The sequence below is a fragment of the Phyllopteryx taeniolatus genome, chromosome 2 (genome assembly GCF_024500385.1).
Source record: "Phyllopteryx taeniolatus isolate TA_2022b chromosome 2, UOR_Ptae_1.2, whole genome shotgun sequence".
Taxonomy (NCBI): Eukaryota; Metazoa; Chordata; class Actinopteri; order Syngnathiformes; family Syngnathidae; genus Phyllopteryx; species Phyllopteryx taeniolatus.
The window spans coordinates 12,743,095-12,769,220 of record NC_084503.1 but is presented as its reverse complement, the minus strand read 5'-3'; the positions used below and the strand labels follow the sequence as shown (position 1 = coordinate 12,769,220).

Genomic DNA, 26,126 nt, shown 5'->3' with positions numbered 1-26,126 from the left:
CCTTAAAGGTCAGTCATTAGCTCGTTGCGCACGTTCACCACATTGACTCTAATTAGCAGGTAGCCCTCTTCATAAATGAGCCTTTATGGGCAACTGTCGTTCTTTGTGATTCTTTTGGTGTAGCTCCGTCCACACAATGGCATTTTCTCTGGTGAGTGTCAAATTTCATGAAACTGGTCAATTCGACGTGTTCCCCCCAATGTCTTAATAACGTAATGGTGAGCCTTGCTGTCACCGAAACCTTTGTCATTTATGCGTCTGGTTTAAAGTGTCCGTGAGTGTTCTAATAATGTCCCAAAGCGGCGTCTGTGACTCTGCCGAGCGTGTGCTCGTATTGAACTTCGACATGTATGAAAGTACGACTTTTGTTGGGTACAGAGAAACGACCCCCGTAGGCCCGACAGCCCGGACTCTGACTCGCCGGCCTTGTCGACGTGTAGCAACGCTGACATCTTCCGCAGGATAAACACCATGCTGGGCAACGCTCTGGATCTGACCGGCGTGTGCACCACTCCCAACAACACCAAGGGCAAGGCGGACTTGCTGTGTGGTAAAGGCTTTTCTTACACGTACAACGACACAAGTCCTCTTCTTCAACTGCAATGGCTAATAGTGCGGCTATTTGATGGTCAATACCGCTCGAGGCTTTACTCTGTAGGCCTGAAACGTTTGCTAAATAAATATTTTACACTTGTGAATTGGTCCCACTCTGGAGATTTTTACCCACGTCTTATTCACTATGACTGATGCATGTAAATTAGTATCTTCCAAATCAAAAAGTACACGCACAGTTGCACACTTATTTGAAGGTTCAATGATTTTTATCATCAATGCTCTTGTCTTGAACATAAAAAAAAAATAAAAATTTCTCTCAAGTCACTATATAAGTGTATAGAAAATGGAACAAAATTATGTTGCTGTGTATACGGTGCAGTAGCTATTTTATTGCATAGCTAGCTCAGTGATAATAACCAGTGTGTGGTAAGAGAACAGGCGCTGTGGGAAATTACCCAATTTCGCTCATCTCAAATTTAATTAAAATTCCTTTGCTTGCTGCTAATGACGTTGTGAGTGACTGGCAGAACAATTAATTCCTCAATTGAATGGCAGAAGATACAATAAACCTGTGTATCAATCTGTTGCCATTTATACAACGGAATAAGTCATGGCTTCCTGTGAGTATATCAGCTTGTGCCCAATTAAACTGGCCCAAATTTCACTAAGTGCATATATGTGAGTGAGTTGAGATGACATTGTCAGTCTTAATACTTTTTTTTTTTTTCCTCTGTGACATTTATTTTGGTGTGCAGAGAGTTTATGTAAAATAGGTTCCTTGGCTCAAAGTGGGAAACTGCTATAGATTGTGTTGATGGCATGCATTAGAACTGATAGCTGTTAACGGCACAGGTTACTAGTGGAAATGTCTTTGGTAGTGGTGGGCAAGTGAAGCCTCATGAAGCACTGAGGCTTTCCCTAACAATTGTGCTGAAAAAGAGTCAAAGCTTCAGTGCTGGTGACATCTGGTGGACAACTGAAGCCATAGCAACCTCGAAAGAGCACGACTGAAGCACTGGCACTGTTTCCCATGACAGCAATAAAAGTTTAGAAAGGTCTGTATGGTCATTCAAGTGTTTTGTTCATTCATACCAATAAAATATGCAGATGCTCTCCCCGATACTCTAAAACGCATTCCAGATTAACCCAAAGAATAAATGCAAATTATTAAATGTTGGTTAAGGGTTTATTTAATGCTTTGAGCTTTATTTAAAAACTGTACTAAAAGTCCCTAACAGGATTAGAGATCCTTCCTACTTGGCAAATGATTGTGTGCGTGTGTGTAATAGTGTTTTTAAGGAAAACCTTTAAAGGTAATTGTTTGTCATTTGGAGACTTGTATGGTTGACTTGCCAAAAGACTCTCTCTCCAAATCCATCTCCTCACAACCCCGTTTTGAAGCATAATGATGCAGCTTATATAGCTAGTATGGCGCCAAACCACTAAAATCTGTCACACCTGTCAAGCTGTCATTGGCTCAGAATGCGTAGAAATGCCATAAGCCAATGAAAAGCTTTGAAACATTTTGAAGGAATGAAGCGAAACAGCGCATTGGTCACGTGACACTGGTGTTTTGATACAAGCTCCGACAGTGTTTCGAATCACTTCGCTTCAGGAAGAGTGACACAAGCTCCAAAGCCTCTATCATTTGCCTATCACTACTTTTTGGTGTAAGTCACAATTGCATGTCATGATAGAGCCATGTATTTTAAATTAAAGCTATTCACATCTGTTAACGGTTGCCATGTTATTACTTGGCATGATTGCCAGTAGCTGATTCATGCTGCATCACAGGTTTACAGCATTGCAGCACTTTTTGGGGTATCACCAAATGTGAGAGTTGCCAAGTTTTATTCAATTTCTGTCTCCTCCTGGTGTGTATAATTTTCAATGAACAATTTACATTCAAGACCAGTTTTAATAAGTTTGCTTTGTTTAATTTAAGCTTCATCAAACTAGTAGTTGTTAAAAAGTAAATGGTGACTCTGGTGCCAAAGCCCAGCTTGGCAGTTGCTGAATCAGGCCTGTAGCTGGTGTTTGGACTCTCTCCAGGGGGAGGCAGGGAGGGAGAGAGAGAGAGAAACTGACAGAGAAGGGAGTAGCTGGTGCACATTGCTCTGCTTTTTACAATCTGATCAGTCAGCTGCTTCCTTGCAGCGAGACTGTTGTTCTGTTTTTTTTTTTCTTTCTTTCCTGTGAAAAGACAAAATAGGAGTGTGCAAATAATTGTCTAACTTGGAACTTATGGTTTTTGAGCAGGCTTCAAGTCTGAATACTTTTAAAGCTTGCTGAGTCATGATGCCTGCGTGCTCTAGCTGCCTCCCCCTCCCTCGCTGCCTCGGTCAACTGGCTCAGAAAATGGGCTCGAGAGAGTAAGCGGCAGCTGCAGCAACGTCTGTGGTCTTCTGCTGCCTAATACCTCCCACACCATCAGAGAGGGGTACCAACTAGTCCATAGCTCAGACAGGCTTTTTTTTTTTTTAGGAAGCAGGGAGGTGAGGGAAGCTGATGTCATTATTAGGAGAGTGTGAGTGCATCAGCAGCTATGTCACATGCTGCTAGGTGGGTCAGCCATGCAGATGGAGATGCATGGCACACACACGGGGTGCAGAGGCAGCAGGTTAGCTCCCCCGTCATCCAGGGTAGGGCTGAAAATGGACTGTGCTCTCTGCTGTGGCTGTGAGGGGGTTCTCGTGGCTGTCTAACGCGCTCCTTCTCTTCCTCTGACCTGAAAAGAGTCGGACCGGGCTGCAGTGGGCAGCAGGAGGATGCTCTTCGCAAACTGTGGTGGCATGCCTGGCTCCCAGGAGATGCAGTCATCCCGGGTTCCACAGAATGTGGCAGACCTGGGTCTGGGCCTCCAGTCTCTCAGTTTGTCTGGCTGGGATAGACCTTGGAGCAGCCAGGAGACAGAGTCACTCTCTTCTCCCTCCCAGGGTCAGACTAGCTCACCCTCAAGTAAGTACTGTAAAAGTTTTGTTTACCGGTTACAGTTGAGAAATGGGCAGTCCCAGCAAATCCTGACATTGTAGATGCAGGAATAGGTGGATCAATTGTTGTCGCACTTAACATTTTCTGAAGCGTGATGGTAAGAGCAGCGTGTCGCCACAAGCCGTAGCATCATAGAGGATGATGTGGCACTTCTGCTTTGCTTAATCTGTCCACAACTGTTCAGTAAAGCCTCATTTCCTGCAAAATGTAATAGGCTACCTGTAATCTTTACAACTTAATTTGATTACCTATAGACTATGCACGTTCTGTATTTTCTGAATTGCATAAATCAGTGGTGTGAACCAGGGAACTGAACATGTCTCCAAATGACTTGCCAGTGCAATTGACCCATTTGTTCCAACCAGTTTGTAGTGCTGAAATGGCATCAGTGCTTGTCCCAACATAACTCATATAGAGGTTTAAACTGGGTTGACAACAAAGTGGGACAGAGCTTTGAATACGGCCTGCAGCGGAATATGTGCCCCACTGCTCTCAGAACCTCAATGTTGGCAACATGGCTGTGATATGAAGGTGTTACTAATTCTTTAAAATGTGGTGCCCATGCAGAATATTTAAGGTGATTCAGTTTTAAAACTAGTTGCTTTAAATGTAAACTTTAATTACTGGTAGCTTTAGTTTTCTTGATGGGGAAATTAATGAACCTTTTATTTAAAAACTGTTCTAAACGGTTTGCTTTGACAAATGTTGGTAGCACAAGGAATGGGTTGCTCATGTCCGTGCTCATAAATGATTGCAGCATGCCACACTTGAGTCAATGTGATGCCGTCGACATGATTTGTTTTTGCTGGTGTCTGTTAGAAATCTATTTCGATTGAGTTTGCCGCTCCTGTTTCCAGACATGTCTTCGAAAAGGATGCCTCCCATCACCAAACTTCAGACATCCCTGTTCCTGTGCAATTGTCAATTGTCTTCTGTATGCATTTCTCCAGTGCTGGGCATCCTGAACAGTCCCTTTAGTGGCATCCTTGGAAAGCCACCAGCCTACCTACCCAGAGAGTCCATGAGTATGACTGCTGACTTCCTGGAGAAGTTCCCTGCCATGGCTCGCATGGCTAACCGTTTGGACTCCAGCTCCTTTTTGGAGTCTCGTTCTAGCAGCCCTGAAGACTCTGAGCTGAGTGGCTTCAGCTCTGGTTCTGAACATCTCTGTGATATGTTGGTATGTGGAGCCACACTTATTCTGTTAACCGGTTAGGGCTGGTACATACATGGACTTTTCAAATTTTAGGATGTTTTTTTTTTCTCTGTGACAAACACCACATATAAAGAGAAAAAAATTCTGGCATTTAACAGTTTTGGTCATATACTGCATGGTGTGCTCTGATATAAACGCACAACACCATACACACAGGTTTTGTTCCACCGGCGATCTCGACCTTGCGTGAACTCACAAAACAGAAGAAACACTTATGGCTTTGCGCCAGTATTTCCCGAATGTTGCCGGAGCCCTGTAAAATGGCATTGTCCAAAAAATTACTTTCTTTGGAAAATACTTTTTGCCATCTGGGGTACCCACTTTTATATAAAAAAAAATAATAAAATAACATTGGTTAAGATATTCTTGTTTTTATTTGCAGTCATTTCCTGTTGAGTTGGGATGCTTATCTGTTGCAAGTGTTAATTCTCAGCATCATGACTTGGGAGAAGTTGGCTCTCCCCACACAGACTTTTTTGGTTGTAAATATTAAGACATTAAGCTTGTTGACCCCAACCTGTTTTAGACTGTAAAATCGGGATCAATCCACGCTTAACACACACCAGACCTAATCTAAGACGTTTGACATGCTTGCTTGGGAAGGGGCAAAATCGGCACAAAAACAGGCCGATTGTCTTTACGTGTACTGGGCCTTAGAGGCACTTGGGTCACACCCATTTCATAATGAAGCAGCGCTTCCATTAAGCTTTGTAATGTAGAAAAGCTTTCACTGATTGAAACAAAATGCAGCAAGATGTATTTGGTATACCGTAATTTCTCATGTATAATACGCACCCCCAGTGTTGACCAAAATTTTGGAAAACCCTTATTCCCATTTATGAATTTTTACAATGCATGATTTTGCTTCTACCCACATGATCAAAACATGAAGTATTATCTGTATTTTGTTTGGGTTTTTTCAAAGAATTATCCTGAACTTAACCCCTTTATTTTAACACGTAATGCTTTATTTACTTGCTCTTATTTTGAAATTCACAGCCCTACTTTTATTTAGTAAATGAGAAAACAGTCGTGCTCATGTTTGATTATCCAGGCAGAATTTGTAAGATGGATACAATTTTAAAGAAAAGATGAAGGGCCAGGCGATTAATTTTATTAATGGGTTTCAAATTAAACTGTCAAGCATTTCAGAAAATGATTATCATTAAACAAACCCATAAAGAAATTAATGGTTGTATATAAAAAAAATAAAAATAAATCACAAATTCTGCCGGGGTGTGTAAAACGTGAGCACAATTGTACATATTTAGTCACATGTACCCCTGTCATATTGGAATGAAAGTGTAGGCTACACCTTTTTCATAACATCTAGGTGGTGGTGGCATTTTAGAAAAGTGTACACCTTTCTCATAACCTAGGTGGCGGTGGCATATTGGACTGGAAGTGTACAGCTTTTTCATAACCCCGAGACGGTGGCATAAATTTTATTTTTTCCCCTTCCCCCCTATACCGATGTATAATGCGCACTTTTTGACAATTTTTTTTGGGGGGGGGTGCATTATACATGAGAAATTACAGTACTACTTTTGAAAGAATTACTTAACTGATCCCTCTTTTTCCAGTCCACTCTGCGGATTTCACCTCCCCTGCCTTACCTTGCATCAAACATGCAAAAGGACCTGCTGCGACTGGGGTCCCGTCTGGACCCCCAAGACACCAGCTCTCCTCTCACCCCGCCATCTAGCGCCAGCCCGGCCTCCTCTGTGCTTCCTCGCCGCTGGCGCACTGGCTCCCTGTGGCCTGCTGCAGACATGCTGGACCAGTCGGATGAAGCATTTAGCATTGAGAGGGAGGCACGTCTGCATAGACAGGCTGCAGGTAAGTGCACCAAAAACAGATGCTGGAAACTATAACCTGCAACAAACCTTCGGTGTCTTTGCTCTTAAGCTGTGAATGAAGCAACCTTCACTTGGAGCGGTCAGCTGCCCCCCAGAAACAACAAGGATCCGCTTTACTCCTGCAAGGTCTTTCTTGGTGGTGTACCCTGGGATATCACTGAAGGTAAGGCTCTTGTTTGGATGCATGAACTGTAGTTAAATTCTGTTAAAGATTACAAGGGCTATTAAGACTGTTCCAGAGTTTCACTCTGCATACAGACACACCAACCTTTTTGGGTAGTGTGAAGTCTCCATAACCTCAATTTATACGAGCTCTCTTATGAAATGCAAGTTAATTAGTAATCATTTGTTAAATGGAATCACTTGAGTGAATTTTAGCAACTTCGACTGGATGAACAGATTATTGATGTTCGAGAAATCATCCTCGTGAATGATAGGCACAACTTGTTTCCATCACGGCCGGTCCTAGGAATAAATACTCGAGGGCAGGCAGAAACATTAAGGGGTCATCATGTGACAGCATTTTTATTATAATTTGTTCGGGCGCTAATTTAGCAGCGATGCTGCACGGCATCTTTCACTACTTAACGTTGTGCAAACACTCAACACACTACTGTTGTACTGGCTATTGTCACCAGGGCGCTTGTACATGTGTACTTTTGTCACTACTCACTTGTCATTAAAACACACCGCCGAACAAATTTATTTAAATCTTGTACACACAATCTTCCAACTGCATCAAAAGCTTTGCTCCTCCAGCAACTTTTACTATCCATGCAGAAATCACATGAACCGGACTGCTCGCCTAACAATAATGCATGAACTAAAAAAAATGAAGGTACCCAAATTTAAGAGAATTAACTTTATGGGGCACTCAGGAAACAGATGCTATTTTTTTTTTCTTTCTAACCTGTCAATAGGGTTTTGTATCAAGTACGAGCTTTAAGATGGTGCTGTATTAAAGCAGTACTGTATCTTGTCTTAAAATATGCGTAATTTTTGTTGTGGTTAGTTTTAGTGAACTTCAACTGGAGTGTCAATAAGCAGTTCAAGTAGGCAAAGGTGGATGCTTGAGGAACACAATGAATAGGTATGTTATGAAAATTTTCAAAATACCTTTATGAAAATGAACGATATCATTGGATAGTGATCCATGAATAAAATGAGCCCTAGTTTAGGAATCTGGTAAGGATTTAGGATTGTCAAAATTTGCCAAAATGTTCTGCCCAGAAGTAAATTTAAATTAGAAAAATGTCTGTAGCTTTAATGAGATATCTTGATGAAATTTGAAGTGTTGGGAAGCTCTATCAATATCTATGAAATAAAGACAAAAATTACATTTTAAGACATAATGGCTGAAAAGTAGGTTTACAGATCATTTTGCCTGAATAGGATGTTCGATACCACTTTTTTCAGACTAATAAGAGTATTCAAACTTGAGTACCGATACCACTAGTACATTTAATACATAAAATTTAAATTAACACATTGACAGATAATGTTGGACTTTTTTTTTTTTCTTCTCTCCCCTCTTTCTGACACACAATTCACTGTAGTACGGTGCCAACTACTGGCGAGGAGGACTTCGTCAGATTTGTTTAAACCTTAAGTGGCTGGTATTGGCAGCGTCAGTTTGGGTTCACTTTAAAGCGCCCATAGTTTGGCTATTGAGATGTCCACCGGCGCAGTCAACCTGCAGGGCGCCGTTGGAAATTCAGCTACTGTGGGTTGAAGAAGAGGTGGAAAGCGGGTTCTTCGGCAGAAAGAGAAGAGGAAAGCACAGCCTAGAACTGAATGTGGGGACTTTGAATGTTGGGACTATCACAGGAAAATCTCGGGAGTTGGTTGACATGATTAGGAGTAAGGTTGATATATTGTGTGATCAGGAGATCAGGTGGAAAGCCAGTAAGGCTAGAAGTTTAGGGGCAAGGTTTAAATTATTTTACCATGATGTAGATGGGAAGAGAAATGGAGTCGGGGTTATTTTAAAAGAAGTTGGCGAAGAATGTCTTGGAGGTGAAAAGAGTATTAGATCGCGTGATGAGGCTGAAACTTCAAATTGAGCATGGTTTGTGTAATGTGATTAGTGGCTAAGCCCCACAGGTAGGATGTGACAGAGGTGAAAGAGAAATTCTGGAAGGAGCTAGACTAAGTAGTTCTTAGCTTCCCAGACAGAGAGAGTCGCAATTGGTGCAGATTGTAATGGACATGTTGGTGAAGGAAATAGGGGTGATGAAGAAGTGATGGGTAAGTACGGCATCCAGGAAAGGAACTTGGAGGGACAGATGGTGGTAGACTGCAACAAGGATGCAAATGGCTGTAGTGAACACTTTTTTCCAGAAGAGGCATGAACATAGGGTGACCTACAAGAGCGGAAGTAGATGCACGCAGGTGGATTACATTTTGTGCAGACGATGTAATCTGAAGGAGGTTACCGACTGTAAGATAGTGATAGGGGTGAGTGTGGCTAGACAGCATAGGATGGTGGTGTGTAAGATGACTCTGGTGGTGGGGAGGAAAATTAGGAAGACAAAGGCAGAGCAGAGAACCATGTGGTGGAAGCTGAGACAGGATGAGTGTTGTGCAGCTTTTCGGGAAGAGGTGAGACAGGCTCTCGGTGGACAGGAGGAGCTTCCAGAAGACTGGACCACTGCAGCCAGGGTGATCAGAGAGGCAGGCAGGAGAGTACTTGATGTATCTTCTGGCAGGAAAGGAGAGAAGGAGACTTGGTGGTGGAACCCCACAGTACAGGAAATATACAAGGAAAAATGTTAGCTAAGAAGTGGGACACTGAGAAGACCAAGGCGTGGTGAAAGGAATACATTGAGATGTGACACAGGGCAAAGGTAGAGGTGGTAAAGGTAAAGGCCAAACAAGAGGCATATGATGACATGTATGGCAGGTTGGACACTAAAGAAGGAGAAAAGGATCTATACAGGCTGGCCAGACAGAGGGCTAGAGGGTGGGAAGGATGTGCAGCAGGTTAGGGTGATTAAGGATAGAGATGGAAATATGTTGACTGGTGCCAGCAGTGTGCTAGCTAGATGGAAAGAATACTTCGAAGAGTTGATGAATGAGGAAAATGAGAGAGAAGGGAGAGTAGAAGAGGCAAGTGTGGTGGACCAGGAAGTGGCAATGATTAGTAAGGGGCAAGTTAAAAAGGCATTAAAGAGGATGAAAAATGGAAAGGCAGTTGGTCCTGATGACATTCCTGTGGAGGTATGGAAGCATCTAGGAGAGGTGGCTGTGGAGTTTTTGACCAGCTTGTTCAATAGAATTCTAGCGTGTGAGAAGATGCCTGAGCAATGGAGGAAAACTGTGCTGGTGCCCATTTTTAAGAACAAGGGTGATGTGCAGAACTGTGGGAACTATAGAGGAATAAAGTTGATGAGCCACACAATGAAGTTATGGGAAAGAGTAGTGGACGCTAGACTCAGGACAGGAGTATTTGCGAGCAACAGTATGGTTTCATGCCTAGAAAGAGTACCACAGATGCATTATTTGCCTTTAGGATGTTGATGGAAAAGTACAGAGAAGGTCAGAAGGAGCGACAGTCTTTGTTGATCTAGATAAAGCCTATGACAGAGTACTGAGAGAGAAACTGTGGTACTGCATGCGGAGGTCTGGAGTGGCAGAGAAGTATGTTAGAATAATACAGGACATGTACAAGGGCAGCAGAACAGCGGTGAGGTGTGCTGTAGGTGTGACAGACAAATTTAAGGTGGAGGTGGGACTGCATCAGGGATCAGCCCTGAGGCCCTTCCTGTTTGCAGTGGTGATGGATAGGCTGACAGATGAGGTTAGACTGGAATCCCCGTGGACCATGATGTTTGCAAATGACATTGTGATCTGAAGTGAAAGCAGAGAGCATGTGGAGGAACTGTTAGAAAGATGGAGGCATGCACTGGAAAGCAGAGGAATGAAGATTAGCCGAAGTAAGACAGGATATATGTGCATGAATGAGAGGGGAGTTGGGGGAAGAGTGAGGCTACAGGGAGACGAGATGGCAAGGGTGGAGGACTTTAAATACTTGGTCAACCGTCCAGAGCAATGGTGAGTGTGGTCAGGAAGTGAAGTGAAGTCCAAGCAGGTTGGAACAGGTGGAGGAAGGAGTCAGGTATGTTATGTGACAGTCTTTCTCCTAGGATAAAGGGCAAAGTTTATACAACAGTGGTGATGCCACCCTTGATGTACGGATTAGAGACAGTGGCACTGAAGAGACAATAGGAAGCAGAGCTGGAGGTGGCGGAAATGAAGATGTTGAGGTTCACTCTCGGAGTGACCAGGTTGGATAAAATTAGAAATGAGCTCATCAGAGGGACAGCTGAGGTTCGATGTTTTGGAGACAAAGTTAGAGAACAGACTTCGATGGTTTGGACACATCCAGAGGAGAAATAGTGAGTATATTGGTAAAGGATGATGAGGATGGAGCTGCCAGGCAAGAGGTAGAGGAAGATCAAAGAGGTTGATGGATGTCGTGAGGGAAGACATGAGGGCAGTTGGTGTTCGAGAGGAGGATGCAGGAGATAGGCTTACATGGAAAAGGATGACTCGATGTGGTGACCCCTAAAGGGACAAGCCGAAAGGAAAAGATGTCCATAGAGTGCCTCTTGAACATTGACTCAAAAAACACCTTGATTTTTGTCATGTCCAGAAAAGTGCCCCTGTGACCGATACTTTTGTTTGACCCAGTTTTGTATCTGCTTTGTCTATATTTGGCTATGACTACCCCCTTTCCTCTGATTGGTTGCCTCAGTGTAGAACACCCACTTGTGAGGACATGTTATGTTGACAGTGCTGGCTCGAGAATAGAGAGGTAGGCGGAGATCTTCGCTAGTGATGTAGATGAGCTTGAAATTCATTACCTGATTTCAGGCCTTTGGGCAAAAATACATCTGGAACTCAGGAATGCGTGGACTATTTTAATTCATATTTCATGTTCACTGAGGCACCAGCAAGCCATTAAAACATCCCAAATATTAGAAAAAAAAGTATGTTTGGTAAAATATTGGGACCTTTAATGACAACTGATCTTAATTTGCAGTTATTAGGGCCATAACTTACCAGTTTGTGCTGTCCCTGGGTGCTCTGGTGTATGAATCTGTCAGTGGGTGAATGTGAGGCTTTGTAAAGTGCTTTGGGCATCTACATCTACACTGTGGGCACAGTGTAGATGAAGCACTGTATGAGTGCAGTCCAGTTACCATTTTAATCCTAGTTTAATTCAGAAATTTGTCCAGAGCGTACTGAATAACAGTAATTAATTTCTGTTTTCCAGAAGCAAATAGTGTTTGACTCTGAGCAGACATGAGTCCAAGAGGTCTCTTTCCCCAGTTTTAATTGCACAACTTGACATTTTAGGGGTTTGCGAAGCCAAAACAAGAGGTACTTGAATTAGCTGAAAAATGTATGAAAATAGGTTGTATGGAATAGTGATAAATCTCCTGAGTAGATAAAACAATTTGTTTTAATAAACTCGAATTTTTATATTTTTATTTTTTTTAACTGTCTTGTTAGTCTTTTAGCCTGTTGCCGCTATGCTTGTTTGCTTCAGATTTTTTAAAAATCTGGTTGGCTGGGGGGCGGCAAAGGAGAATCTTTCAGAGGGCATTTGCGTTAGAAAGTAGCCTTAGAATTATCTGCAATCATCTGCTGACACTTTAGCTACTCATCAAACCATTTTGTAATGTATACACTATTGTAGTGCTGTTTATTTCGTCTCTGTGGCGGCATCCGCTCCAGCCATCTCATTTAGCATGCCAATTTGAGAGCAAGTGCAGTCAGATTTGCGTCTAACTTCACAGAAAGCAAGAATAGTGAGTCACCACATGTAGTTTTCTGTCACTGTAGTTTTTTCTTCTCTCCCCCAACACTGAAATCAAAGAACATTTTCATCTTTGTTAGAACCACAGAAAATCTCAACCAAATTGAAAAGGGATTTCCCGACAACATAATCTGAAAATAAGTAAATGAGGAGAAACAATGAGGAAAATATTTTTGGTTGACCAACTAAATTCACAAGCCTGAAATCCGGCATGAGAAAATGGTGGCAGTTTTTCTGGATTTGGTAACATACCAGTGGCGTGCGGTGCATATCTGACGTGGGCCTTCACTCAGCAGCCAAATCATGACCTCTTATCAGCCTGACACGGTCTCAGTTCCTACCGATCCATTTTTAAACTGATTACTAAAGTCAAATGTGCTGTTTTAGCAGGCAAAAGTGCTACTTGGGTTCTGACACCAAATCTCTACACTACAGCATTTCGTAATCTGTGACAAAAACCGAATGTTCAATTCATCGTACTTACCAGAGATGCGTATTATTTGTAGACAAATGCCATCCTCTTTTGCTTGCTGTGTGTTAGGTCCGGTTGAGCCAGCTATACATGGTTGTTGAAGTGGCGACTAAATCCTTTACTTGGTTGAAACATGCCCACCAGCTACAAGCATTGTCTGACTTATTGTCACAATGTGCAGTTTGTCTTGAAAAGTTCCGGTCGAGTAGCTTTAAACCAGTCAGAATGCAAAAATTCCGATATCACTGGGGGCCCACTAGATACTGCTCTTTATTCAAATTTAAATCTGATTGCTTCACATTAGACATTTCTATTGTGCATTTGTCATCTACCAGCAATCTTGAGTCTGAAGGCCCATAGATTGCGTTCATTTGGCAACACACAGAATTTAATTTCTGATTAGACCACAAAAAAATAACCCTTGAATGACTGGAGGCTGCTCAACCGAGCCGCGCTATGAAAGGAATACACGACTGTTGGAAATTTCATCTATCTTCCGTTCCGGTTATGCTCACTAGGGTTATGGGCCTTGAACTGGTTGCCAGCCAATCACAGGGCACATGGAAACAAACCATTCACACTCCCATTCACACCTAAGGGCAATATAGTCTTCAATCAACCTACGATGCATGTTTTTTGGGATGTGGGAGGAAACCGCAGTGCCCGGAGAAAACCCACGCAGGCACAGGGAGGACATGCAAACTCCAATTTGAAATGTCCTTTTTGAATAAAGGATGGAAATAAAAATTATTTTTGATTAATTGAAAAAAATCTATTAAAGTAATTGTTAGTTGCACCCCTACTTCATTACTCATAGTATTTACCAACTCATTATCATTACTGTAGCATATATTTATCTGCAAAGAGTCAGTTTTAGAGATTGAGTGTTCCCTCGCAAGATCGCAGTTGTAGTTTTACTGTATAACTGACCCTGAAATAAGTATGTCCTCTCACATTTTTCTGCCTGCATTGCGCCACCAAACAACGGCCAATTCTGGAACTAACAGACTTCAGTGGCAGTTAAAGTGGCAAATGGCAACTGTTTTGGACACATTGTTCAGCAGTCCCAATGGTCTATCCGTTAAATCAGGGTCAGTTTTACCGAGGTTCCAGTGTACTGCTCTACCACTCTAGACTTCCGCATGCAGTACCACAGTTCCTCTCTGGGTACTATATTTTAGGCTTTTTCTAGATCTACAAAGACACAATGTAGCCCCTTCTGACCTCTACTTTCCCAGCAACAACCTCAAGGAAAATAATCTGTGGTACTCTTTCTAGGACTAAAACCATACTGGTGCTCACAAATACTCACTTCTGTCCCGTGTCTAGCCTCCACTACTCTTTCCCCTAATTTCATTGTGTGGCTCAACTTTATTCCTCTATAGTTCTGCACCTCACTCCTGGTCTTAAAAATTAGCACCAGCCCACTTTTTGTCAATTCCTAAGCCATTGTGTCACCTGCTAGAATTCAGTTGAACAAGCTGGTCAAAAACTCTACAGCCACCTCTCCTAGATTCTGCCATACCTCCATAGGTATAGCATCAGGACCAACTGCTTTTCTGTTTTTCAGCCTCTTTAGTGCCTTTCTAACTACCCCCTTACTAATCATTGCTACTTTCTGGTCTACCACACTTTTCTATTCTTTTCTCTTGTTCCTCATTGATCAACTCAAAAGTATTTCCATCTATCAGCACACTACTGGCACCAATCAACACCTTTCCATGTCTATCCTTAATTACCCTAACCTGCTGCACATCTGTCCCATCTCTAGCCCTGTGTCTGGCCAACCTTTGTAGATTTTTCTTCTTCTTTAGGTGTCCATCATGTTGCCATATGGCTGTTTGGCCTTTGCCACCTTCACCCTATATTGCATCTCCATGTATTCTTGTCTCCAGTCCTGTCTCACTTCTTGGCTAACATCTTTCCATGTATGATTTCCTGTACATTGAAGTTCCAGTCCTTCTCTGCTTTCCTACCAGAAGATGCACAAAATACTCTCCTGCCTCTCTCTCTGATCACTTTGGCTGTAGTGGTCCAGTCTTCTGGAAGCTTCTCCTGTCCACAGTCTCTCACCTTCTCAAAAAACTCTTCCTTTCTCAGTTGCTACCACATGGTTCTCTCCTCTGCCTTTTTATTCTTATTCCTGCCCACCACCATCCTATGCTGTTGAGCCACACTCTCCCCTACCACTACCTTTATAGTCACTAACCTCCTTCAAATTACATCTACACAAGATGTAATCCACCTGTGCTTCTACCTCTGCTCCTGTAGGTCACCGTTCCTCCTGCTTATGGAAGAAAGTGTTCACTGCAGCTATTTCCATTGTTTTTGCAGTCTCCCAACTATCCCTCAAGGTTCTGTTCCTTGAGGCCGAACTTGCCCATCACTTCATCACCGCTGTTTCCTTCAAGAAGTCAATTACAATCTGCACCAGTCACAGCTGTCTCTGTGGGATGTTCAGAACTACTTCGTCTTGCTCCTTCCAGAATTTCTTTCACCTCGAGGTCACATCCAATCTGTGGGGCATAGCCAGTTTACATTATACATTGCACCCTCAATTTCAATTTTCAGCCTCAACACTTATCTGACACTCTTGTCACTTGCAGGATATTCTTGGGTAAGAACTTCCTTTAAAATAAACCCTACTCAATTTCTCTTCCCATCTACACCATGGTAAAATTTTAACCCTGCCCCTAAACTTCTAGGCTTACTGCCTTTTCACCTGCTCTCCTAGCCACACAATATATAAATCTTTCTCCTAATAATAATGTCAACAAACTCCTGAGCTTTTCCCGTCATAGTACCAACATTCAGTCTTCAGTTTCTGTTCTAGGCTCTGTGCTTCACTTTCTGCCTAAGAACCCACTTTACACCAGTCTTCAACCCACAGTAGCTGAATTTCCACAGGAACCCTGTAGGTTATTTAATCGTGGCGGAAATTAACCCAGGCCACGACGAGTCCAGTGTGGAATACTTTGGATTTTGAGAATAAGTCTGCGTAGGTTAAATTTCAAACGGCTACTGCAGATTTCACCTGGTGTGGTCCGGAACCTGGCCCCATGATAAAAAAGGCATTACTGTACATCAAATATAATTTATATACACACTGAACAGTGGTGGCCCCAGCACAGACCCCTATGTGGACACCACAAGCAATGCAGTTTATCTGTTGCCCTAGTTTTATATACTGTACCCTTCCTGTTGGGCAACCTTTTAACCAGTCCGCTGCTATACCCCCAAATTCTTTGTTCCAGTTTGAGTAGGATTGGATGATATTGTTGAAGGCTTTATCAACTAGACGACACCTGCATATTTTTTCTGGTCTAGTGAGTTAATGAATTCTTCAATTCACTTTCCTCGTTTCAGCTGGACTCGTCAACACCTTCAGTGGCTATGGCCCTCTGACTGTGGAATGGCCTGGTAAGGATGGCAAGCACCCTCGCTGTCCTCCCAAAGGTAATGTGGCCAAAGGTAATGACAAGCGGGTAGGCTTTTTTTTTTTTTTAATCCTAAATGGTTTTGGGGTGGCACGTTGGTGGACACTGGCATGCTGGTGGGTTGCTGAGTAAGTGGAGCAGTCCTCGATGCCAAGTGATTGCTGCAAGACAAAAGCAATCTCCTGACTAGTTAATTTAGGGTTTATATATTACACTGGTGTTCTAGCTAATCTGTTTGTTGAACAGTTTGGATGATGTCACTCAATGAAATTAATTAAATGATCGACAGTGACTTGGCCCTATTCAATAAAAAAACTGAGAGGGGTGGGGGGAGAAACGGTTGTTAATACAAATACGGATCTGTCCCACATAGGGCTGGGGGATTATGAAAGACCGACAGAGTACAGTGTTGCCAGCCTGAGAGCTTGCATCAACAGTCAATATAAATATACCCAGTGTAATAATAAAAACTGTTTACCTTCCCTTAGAAAGTTATGGGATTAGAATGACTTCGTAGTCTAGCACTCTGGCGTTACAAGCAAATTGTTTTGGTAAAACCATTTTGACTACAAAACAAGCTTTTTACTGAAGAGTCTGGCAATTAGGGTCTGGTGAAAAAAATATGGAATTTTGAAATCTCAAATGTGTAGGAACCCCTTTTATACATGCGTTCAAGCGCTGATTTTGGCGCCTGCCCTAATGCTGGAATTCAACAATACAGCAAAGAAGTCAATCGCTTCGATATGCCATAAGCTGTGCTGAGTCCACCTGTCCCCGTCTCCCCCTCTCAACTCCTCGCGGGTGAATATACACCAACATAGTGTAATAGAGCTGTTGAAACCCGCAAGGCAACTAAAACCGGCGAGAGAAACTTTCATTAGTCCAATGTCCAGCGTACATATGTTCTCTGCGGTGTTGCAACCTAGGCTGCTGTTAATGTAGACACACATTTCTGGGTTCCGCCTAAACCATTCAAATGTAAACTGTTTTTCACCATACTTTTTTTTATAATGTACCTATGGTTAAAGTGAAGCCTGTGGCCAAAATGTACGCAAGTGGTATACGTACAGACGTTTGTGCCTCTCATCGGTCGTTCAGATAGCATCTTTTAAAACGGTCGCTCCTGTGTCCTGATCCTGTAAGCAACCCGCTTCCAACTATTAATTTCTTTTTAGGGTTTAATAAATGTGATAAAGTACAACATACTGTTTGTGCAGCATCAAAAGCGTTTCTACATATCCAATGGCTCAATGTGCAGTGGGGGCAGGGGTATCGCTTTGGGGACGCGAAGACATTTTTTTGCATGTATTCCTGCTAGTCTTCCTCTTTTCCAATCTCGATCATGCTTTTCGTGTTGTCTCTAGACCGCAGCTGTATGTCACCGCCGATTAATGTTGTAGGGAGATTAAGTTGCAGCACGGCGGACAGAACCTCTCCACGTTATGGCGGGCGGTGAAGCGGCAGCAGTGTTACGACTTGTTATAATAAAGTGGATGAGTTCTTGCGAACCACATGGCTGGGTCACTAGCAAGTTACACACTCTAAAGAAATAAGGATCAACAAAAGCAATAAAAACAGATCAGTGACGCCAGGAGTGCTGGGTCGTGACCACCCACACGGCTGCTGGCAGCCAACAGCTCCTCAGAGGTACATTTTGTTTGTGGCAAATTTTTTTGCTTCCACAGCAATTTACTATTATGCCACAGAAATGCAAAAATATTTTTACTAAGAGTTTTACACCCACGCTCCGCCCATTGCTCTGCAAAATGCCCAATTTCCATCCAGTACAATGCTTTTAAGTGCAGTTTTAACTAAGTAAAATACATTTGCATTTAATTATTTGGAAATGTTTGTTTTCAAACATTTAGGTAAAATACATTTTGGATTTAATTGAAGCACTAAGTGTGGTTTTGATTTTCTTGAAGTGTAGTGTTGTCAACAGTGGCTAACAAAAATGTTAAATACATTTTGAATAAAACCTGTGCCTGGTTTTTGATTGACACTTGGGCATACTATGAAACTCTATTTTAATGTTCATTATGGTGGTACTTGGATTCTAAGTATTTCTTGAGGTAGCATTGGGATAGGTAAAAAGTTCGAGAAGCGCTGGCCTAGATGCTCTTAAATACAAAGAGCTCATAGCGAGATACAGTATTTCAGACATTTCAGTGTCTGTTCATGGACTCGCTGCTTAGAACTCCAAATTGGCATTTCTTCAGCTTCCCCCTTGCAGACGCTCCCTAGCTGTCACTGCCTGTTCCTACTCGTTGCTGCCATTCCACCTGTTTTTCTAGTCACAGCTGACTCTGGACTGGGGAACCTTAAGAGGAGCTGGCAGCTGCGTTACGAACATTTCAGGGATTAGGAGGCGGTACGGCGCTCAAACATGGTTTCTCTCCTTCCTCCAGACTGATTACACAGTACATTGAACGCTTGGTGGGGCAAATTGATTTGATGTCAGCGTGTTAAAGCTTCTATGCACCAGCCTAGTTTCATTTACATTATAGACCAATGCACTGCTGTTATGGGTGGAGTTTTCCACGTGGCGTTAGTGCTTGTCGGTCTCCATAATCTATAGTGTTGCATTGTTTTTGGACAGTTAAAAAAACTGCAGGGGACAAACAGTCCTCTGAAAAGGCGCAGGAGACATCTCTCTCCCCCCCATAAATTAAACCTGTATGTTACAATAGCATTTGCATGATTTTTTTATTTGAAGCAGTCCTAATCTGATCGGCTATGTGTGTGGGCATCATGTTACCACCTTATATTGTACCAGTATGTGCCTTATGATTGTATTCAGTCAGGTTATTCCTACACTTGTTAATTACCTACTGTGGTAACCCAATATGGAATTTTATATTTAATATATGCTTTTATACAGTTTTCATGTGCTGTGCTTTGTTTGAGTAAACTGACCCATCAGAGCCAACATGGAAGTATGTCCTGTAAGAGCCAATTTTTAACTTTTAAAACAATTGAATGTCAGCAATATTTGACAGCGACTAGCTTCTACCTACCATAAAAAAACAATTAGCCTTACATTTTGAAAATGTTTTCCTTTTAGTTTTAAGAAAATGTAGTCTTGCTGGGGTTTCTCAGGAAATCGTGCATTTGTACGCTGCTTCGGGGATGAGTGGAAAAGCCTTCAGCCACACAACAAACATTTGGACACAAATCCACTTACAAACTGGCAAAGCCAACCACATGCCTATTGGGAAATGGAGGTGCGTTAACATGGTGCAAGTTTAACCAATGACTGAGCAGTGCGTTGTGTCCAGACTTTCTTTGACTTTGATTTGAAGGTGAATGCTTCTGCTCATTTTTGCTAGCACATATAAGGGTTTTCCATTGAGTTGGCACTAAGCTGTTTCTAAAATAGTGTTTTCTATTTAAATGTATAATGTGTGAGTATTTTTGTTGTTGTTGGGCATTTAGTTTTACAGTAAACTCCAACTGGGGTGTCAAACGGCATAAAGCACACTCAGGGAGACCAGAATAACATGCTACTCTACAACATTGGTGCATTCAGGGTGCTTTTACAACGCAGGAACTTGCATAGACACACTGCGCCGTTTGGCACTATCGTTTTCAATTTTTATGATTGTGAGAAGAAAAAATCTACTTGTAATTTTTTGAAGTCCAACTTTTGATTTTCTTGAATCTGTTGCCCTTGTGATGTGCACTTTACAAGTTCCAAATAGTCTTTTTGCATTGACTCACTAAAGGTTTATTGTCCTTGTAGGCTACGTCTACCTGGTTTTTGAGAATGAGAAATCTGTGCGGGCCTTGCTCCATGCCTGCTCTCAGGACCCATTTCACCCAGAGGATGGCAGGGAGTACTACTTCAAATTGTCCAGTCGCCGAATGCGTTGCAAGGATGTGAGTACAAACTTGAGTTTATTTTTAGTCGGAGAGGAATTGGGTCACCTAAATATCAAATTACCAGTTTGGTGCAGTACAACAAACATTGCTAAATGAATACTGTGACGTCAGAATTTTTATCATGTACAGTGTTCCCTTGCTCTGTTGCGGGTTCAATGCATTGCAGACTTTTTTCATATTGAGCATAATTTGCCATATTGCAGGATTTTATATGCTGTAATTTTTTTGTCAAAACTCTTCCTAGCCTAAAACAGTCAAATGAAAAAAATCAAGGCCTTAAATGTACAGTACTACTGTGCATTACTGTAAGAGTATTGTAGAGGCTAATAAGAGTGTGGGGAAGATTGTCTGGGTAGTTTCATACAGCTTTAATGTATATTAAAAAAAATGTGGGTGGTACTTGTCGAATGTCACCAATTGCGCATGTGGTGTGGAATTTAACACCTGTGATAAGGGATTACTCTTTTGCGTTGAATCTGATTGTGTAAGTGTACCTAATGTTGTGACTGGTGTGTGTTGCATTTAACAGGGTTGGTACTGGGTCATTAAACCTCTTAACCAATGTGGCTAAACAGTATAGAAAATCTCTTAGCCACACTTGTGTAGTTAGCCACATGTGTTTGTGGCTAAACCTATAGCCACACTTAGCCAGTCCTCCTCACTGGGAGGGAAGCTAAGCTTTACTGAAGTGGGCCCAGTTAAAACTACCTAGTCATCAATCAGGAGTAGGGCTGAATATGGGGGGGAAAAAAAAAAAAGTCCTTGGTTGAGAGTTTTTATTTTAAACAAATATTGCATTTGCGATGTTTCGGGAGAGAGTTTATCTTCAGTATTTGCTAAATGCAAGAAATAACATGACCAATGCAACATTGGATACAGCCAACAAATAACTCTTTCTTGTAGGCAAGTGCTGAATTGATGAACGACAAACCTCTATTTCACTATTGAATTGTAAAAAAAAGAAAAAACCTAATTCACAGAATATTGACTTATTGATTCAAACTTAATGCCTTTTAAATGTAATACTGTATAATGAAGGTCTTGTCAGCAGTACTGCTGTCAGTGTCAGCAGAGTATAGAAAGTGGTGATGTGAGTGACGCTTCATCACGCAGTATAAAAATGGTTGAAATTGTAAACTGTTGAATTGATTCACTTGCTATTCCTCAAGAAGGATCTTCAGGACTAGATGGAACTCTCAAATTAATTTTTTTTTAATTGAAGAAACAATATTCTAAATCTTTGGTAACTAATAGGCTAACTTTACCTGCCAAATAATTGAAACCGTTTTCAAACCCAGGACAAAGTGATCTTAATTACATAAGGGTCCCCAAATGACTAGCTACGGGCCTGCTTCGAACCATCGCTGCCGTCCCCACTCGGCATGACAACTAAAGTGGGATTAGTGGCTCGTGCATTGACGGAAGCTAGCTGGCTGCGAGAACTGAGAGTTGCAGGACACATTGACCATCGACACATCAACATAAGTCGCAGTAATAAATATGCATGCTTCAATTGGGCGCCAAGCGGCATTGGGTCTTGTCTTCCCTGATGTGCTGCTCCCCGTAGCCGGGAAAGCCCATGAGCCTGACTGCTTTATAGCCAGCAGTGGCTGGACGGCGGATGGAAGCATTTTATGAAGCGGTGGGAAAAAACAAAACCACTAGCCCTGTTCACACTGCAGAATGAGGGCCCTCACTTCCTTATCAGGAAGGGCTTTTCAGTTTTGACGCATGTAATTTTGCTTCACCAGTGTGGCAATGTGGGCAATATTCACTTTGCTACATCCGGTTTCAGTTAGCCATTGGAGAGGTGGCGAACGGCCAGCGAGAGCTCTGATTTTAATGTTGCCATTTGTGCCCCTTTTTGAAAACTGGGAAATCGTAGTTTCCTGTAAAAGGGTTTGTAGCCTTCAAAAATCCAAATGATTGCCAAGTGTTCTCGTGTGGCTCCAGGTACAGGTTATTCCCTGGGTCATTTCGGACAGCAACTATGTGCGCTGCCCTGCTCAGCGTTTGGACCCCAGCAAGACTGTGTTTGTGGGCGCACTGCATGGCATGCTCAATGCCGAAGCACTGGCCAGCGTTATGAATGACCTGTTTGGAGGAGTCATGTATGCAGGCATTGACACAGACAAACACAAATATCCCATAGGTAAGACTCTACAGGCCAGATTTTCTTCCTTGCTCCTACTTCCTGTCAGCTTTTCTTAGTATAGATTCTCTATCCCACAACCTTCAAGGGTGTCTGTGTTCCCTCATGTACCTAAAGGTAACAATGGTTTCTGACGACCTTTTACTGGGTCTCAAAACATGCATGTCTGTGGAGGTGAATGTACTGTCAAATCTAAGCCGCACCCAACAAACATTTTGTACTTGAATCACACAAGCTGCAGCGGTTTATCAGGCTCACATATTAAACGTACACATGAGAAAATGAAGTACTGAAAGTGCCATGACAAAGTACTTGATACTGCTTCCTCTGTATCTATTAATTTATTCCACATTTGTGTATATAAGCTTGCCTTTCGAAGGCCTTGTCCAGATGTCAAACTCATTTTTGTCACGGGCCACATTGTGTAGTCACCGTTTACCTCAGAGGGCCGTTGACTGTGAAACCATATAAATATTTAGTCACCTCATATTACTACATACATATAACAAATTGGATATCTAGTTTTGAAATCGGAAGTCAAGGGTAAGTTTGTTCAACTATTGTTCAAGTTACTGTAAACAGAAAATGCTTGCAATGTCACAACGATGCCATTTATTTTATGAACATTTGAGTAAGAATCATGGAAGTTGACACAGATGATTTGCTTTTACAGGCCACATGAAATGACTTGGCGGGCCAGATTTGGCCTCCGGGCCTTGAGTTTGACACCTGTGGCCTAGTCTATTGCCTTGAACTTGGAAGCTGCATGTCTGTTAGAGAAGAGCAGAGCTCAATACCCATTCAAATCAATGTCTGGATTTGACTTAACATGAACTGCTAACTCTGCAACATGGAGATAAAGTGTAAATATTTTCGTGAGTTGGAGAATAAACTAGATTGTAACTTTTTTTCTCAAATGTGTAAATTATTTTTTTTTTTTCTTCACAATGTCAAACAGCTCAGCAGTTACACTGTAAAGAAATGTTCATCCTTAAGGATGCACTGCTTGACTCATAAGCCAGTCCAAGCATGCATCAGTTGCATCTGTTCATGGGCATTTAACAGGAATTGCAATTGGCAAAAGTGTTGCAGCCTGTAAAGCGCAAACCAGCAGCTCATATCTGTACCTCACGTGCTTCTGTAGCCTCCTCTTCATGCTGCTCTGTTGTAGACATTTTCACAACTCATGTCTGCACTTCTCACTCCCAGTATGGCTATTATGGGATTTAAAAAAAAATAAAATAATGTTTTTATTCGGCCCTAATGCAGTTTGATGGTGAATGTAATCAAACTTCCTTGGAGTCAACTTTTGTTGATTTAATGCAAAGTGACAAATTGTATTTTAAGTCAAAATGTTGACGTTGTGTACTGCGTAGGCTCTGGTCGTGTGACTTTCAACAATCAGCGAAGTTACCTGAAGGCGGTGTGCGCGGCCTTTGTGGAGATCAAAAGCCCCAAGTTTACAAAGAAGGTATCCCAAATGGGTCTGCAGTTGTCAAAATGTAGCAGAAGTAAAATCCAAACCTTTTTGCCTCATTCTCGTCAGGTCCAGATTGACCCTTACCTGGAAGACTCAATGTGTCAAGTTTGCCTTCGCCAAGCTGGGCCTTTCTTCTGCAGAGACCAGGTCAGCACTCAGGCAAAATAAAAACGTTGTTGCTTTTGTGCTGTTATGAAGCTTAGTACCTGTATTTAAATGTCTTCTGCGTAACCCAGGCATGCTTCAAGTACTACTGCCGCTCGTGCTGGCACTGGCAACATTCCATGGACGTACTGAGCAACCACCGACCCCTCATGCGCAACCAGAAGAACAGGGACTCTAGCTAAGAGTCCTCCAGCAAGCCTCCCGCTTGGGGCCCGCTGCAGAGTGGAGGAGGGCACGTCGGATGTCAGTCAGCATGAGGGGCGGGGCACTCCACGAGGCACTGGGGTTAGATCACTGTAGGAAATGTTCACTTTTTGCACTTGCTGTTTTTGCTGTTCACAGTTGGCACTATGCACCGTGACCTTGTTGGGAGAGACAAGGGACTGTTCACTTTTCCAGTGTTTTCTCAGATACTTGAGTCAGCTGAAGGTTAGGAAGCTAGGAAAATGCCTTTTTTTTTTTTTTTTTTTTTTTGGTCCCGTCCCCTGTCCCCCCCCTTTTTTTTTTCTTGGTTTACATGTTGCATAGTGGAAGAGCAGTCATGCAAGTCTCATTGCCATTCATTGGCAAATGCCATACAGTGCCTTTAAATTTTTAGTTTTTCCCCACCTCCCTCCCCCTTCCCCCAGTTGGTATTTTTTCCAGTGTGTGCCAACTGGTGTTTCTTACTTTGGGAGTTGAATGTTGGGCTTCATTTAACCAGTCGCATTTCAGACTTTTACGCAGTTTTTTACTAATTTGTAGACACAACGGTTTTAAGTAATGACATTAAAAATTTGAACAGAATTCTACCTGGTGGCCGTTTTGGAGAAAACCTTTTTATTTCCCCCCCTCCCTGATCCTTGTCCATTTTTTTTTTTTCTGACAGTTTTAATTTGCCCTGCCAGATTTCAACATGATGGGCAAAGTTTGGAAGTCCCACCTAACCTGCTTTTTTGCAGTTGTTAAATGTCTTCCAGTAGTGCTGGATACTGCTTCGACTGGTCGTCCATTGTTTCAAACTGGATTTTGACTGAATGTTTTTGTTTGCACTTTTTTAATTTGCACTTGTGGAGCGGTGGCAGTCAGTTATCACATTAGTACATTGCTGGGAGGATGCAGCCATGTTAAGAAGAGTTGCTTGCTTCCTGATGAATGTAAGAACTTCCACTTTGCTGATCAAACAGTCCACCCAGACCTTGAGTAGACTCTCCAAACGCATGCACACACACACTTTGTAAACCTAGTTTGCCTTCCTGTTGCGATTGGACATGATTGCATAATCTATGTGCCAAAGACTGTTCCTTGCTATTCAGTTCTTTTGCCCAGCTGCTTTTTACAGTTTGCAAAGTCTACCTCATTGTGATCTGCCAAGTTTGCTGCCTACAGTTGTGGAGTTTGTTCAGAATGGGCACAATAAAGGTGTTTAAGCATTAAACTGCTTTGTCTGGACTATTTAAGGCTACAAATGGCTAATCTCACAACACACCTTAGTTGACTGCGGCTATCGTAGACATGAAACCGCTTAATTTTAAATCTGCCGCTTGCTTTAAATTAGAGATTGGGATGAAAAAGATATTAGTTATCACTAAAACTGTAGTGTTCCTTAAAAATGGCTTCAATGGAGGAGTTAAAGATTTTATTGCAGAACTCTCACTTGATTAAAATAAGATTTTGGTGGGGTGTTTTGAAAAGGCAGATGGTGGCCGAATCAATGTCAATTTGCTGTCTAAGTAAATGAGAAGTCAAACGGAAATTTGTACTAGTGTGGAAAAACAAAATTGGGTGGGATTAACTGGATTGATATTGGAGTGAATCATTAATACATGGTATGCAACGTTCTCATACAATACTTGAGTAACTGTGACTTGGCTGCCATTACTTTTTTTTTTTTTTTTTTTTTATTTGCAATTGGGTTTTAGTCAATTTATCTCAGTGCTGCTGTTTAGTGTTTATGCATTTTATTTTGAACAGCTTGCTGGTAATGAACAGGACTGTTAATCTGACAATGGCTTCATCTGCCCCCTCCCCAGACATTCTCACAAATAAAAAAAAAACCATGCCCATGACCCTAGTGAGGATAAGCGGTCCAGAAAATGGATGGATGGTTTTTC

At 42.1% G+C, this 26,126-nt stretch overlaps 1 protein-coding gene across 3 annotated transcripts; it reads left to right on the top strand.

The window, feature by feature from the left end:
* On the top strand, positions 1-25,450 carry LOC133471601 (cytoplasmic polyadenylation element-binding protein 1-like). Of its 3 annotated transcripts, none has more exons than XM_061761275.1 (12): positions 1-151; positions 379-550; positions 3,292-3,513; positions 4,497-4,726; positions 6,346-6,601; positions 6,671-6,784; positions 16,284-16,373; positions 20,097-20,233; positions 22,190-22,388; positions 23,765-23,859; positions 23,935-24,015; positions 24,105-25,450. In XM_061761275.1, exons 1-12 carry the CDS (start codon positions 137-139, stop codon positions 24,213-24,215), a joined length of 1,722 nt encoding a protein of 573 aa, XP_061617259.1. In that variant the 5' UTR covers positions 1-136; the 3' UTR covers positions 24,216-25,450. The 3 variants fall into 3 exon arrangements, with proteins under 3 accessions (XP_061617259.1, XP_061617250.1, XP_061617268.1); XM_061761266.1 differs by having other exon boundaries at positions 16,284-16,388; XM_061761284.1 differs by lacking the exon at positions 3,292-3,513 and having other exon boundaries at positions 16,284-16,388.
* Positions 25,451-26,126: the final 676 nt, after the last annotated feature.

Coding starts and splice junctions, on each gene's coding strand:
- LOC133471601 (XM_061761266.1), top strand. Junction 20,234..22,189: donor GCCGAATGCGTTGCAAGGAT/GTGAGTACAAAC, acceptor GTGTGGCTCCAG/GTACAGGTTATTCCCTGGGT. Junction 23,860..23,934: donor GCCCCAAGTTTACAAAGAAG/GTATCCCAAATG, acceptor CATTCTCGTCAG/GTCCAGATTGACCCTTACCT.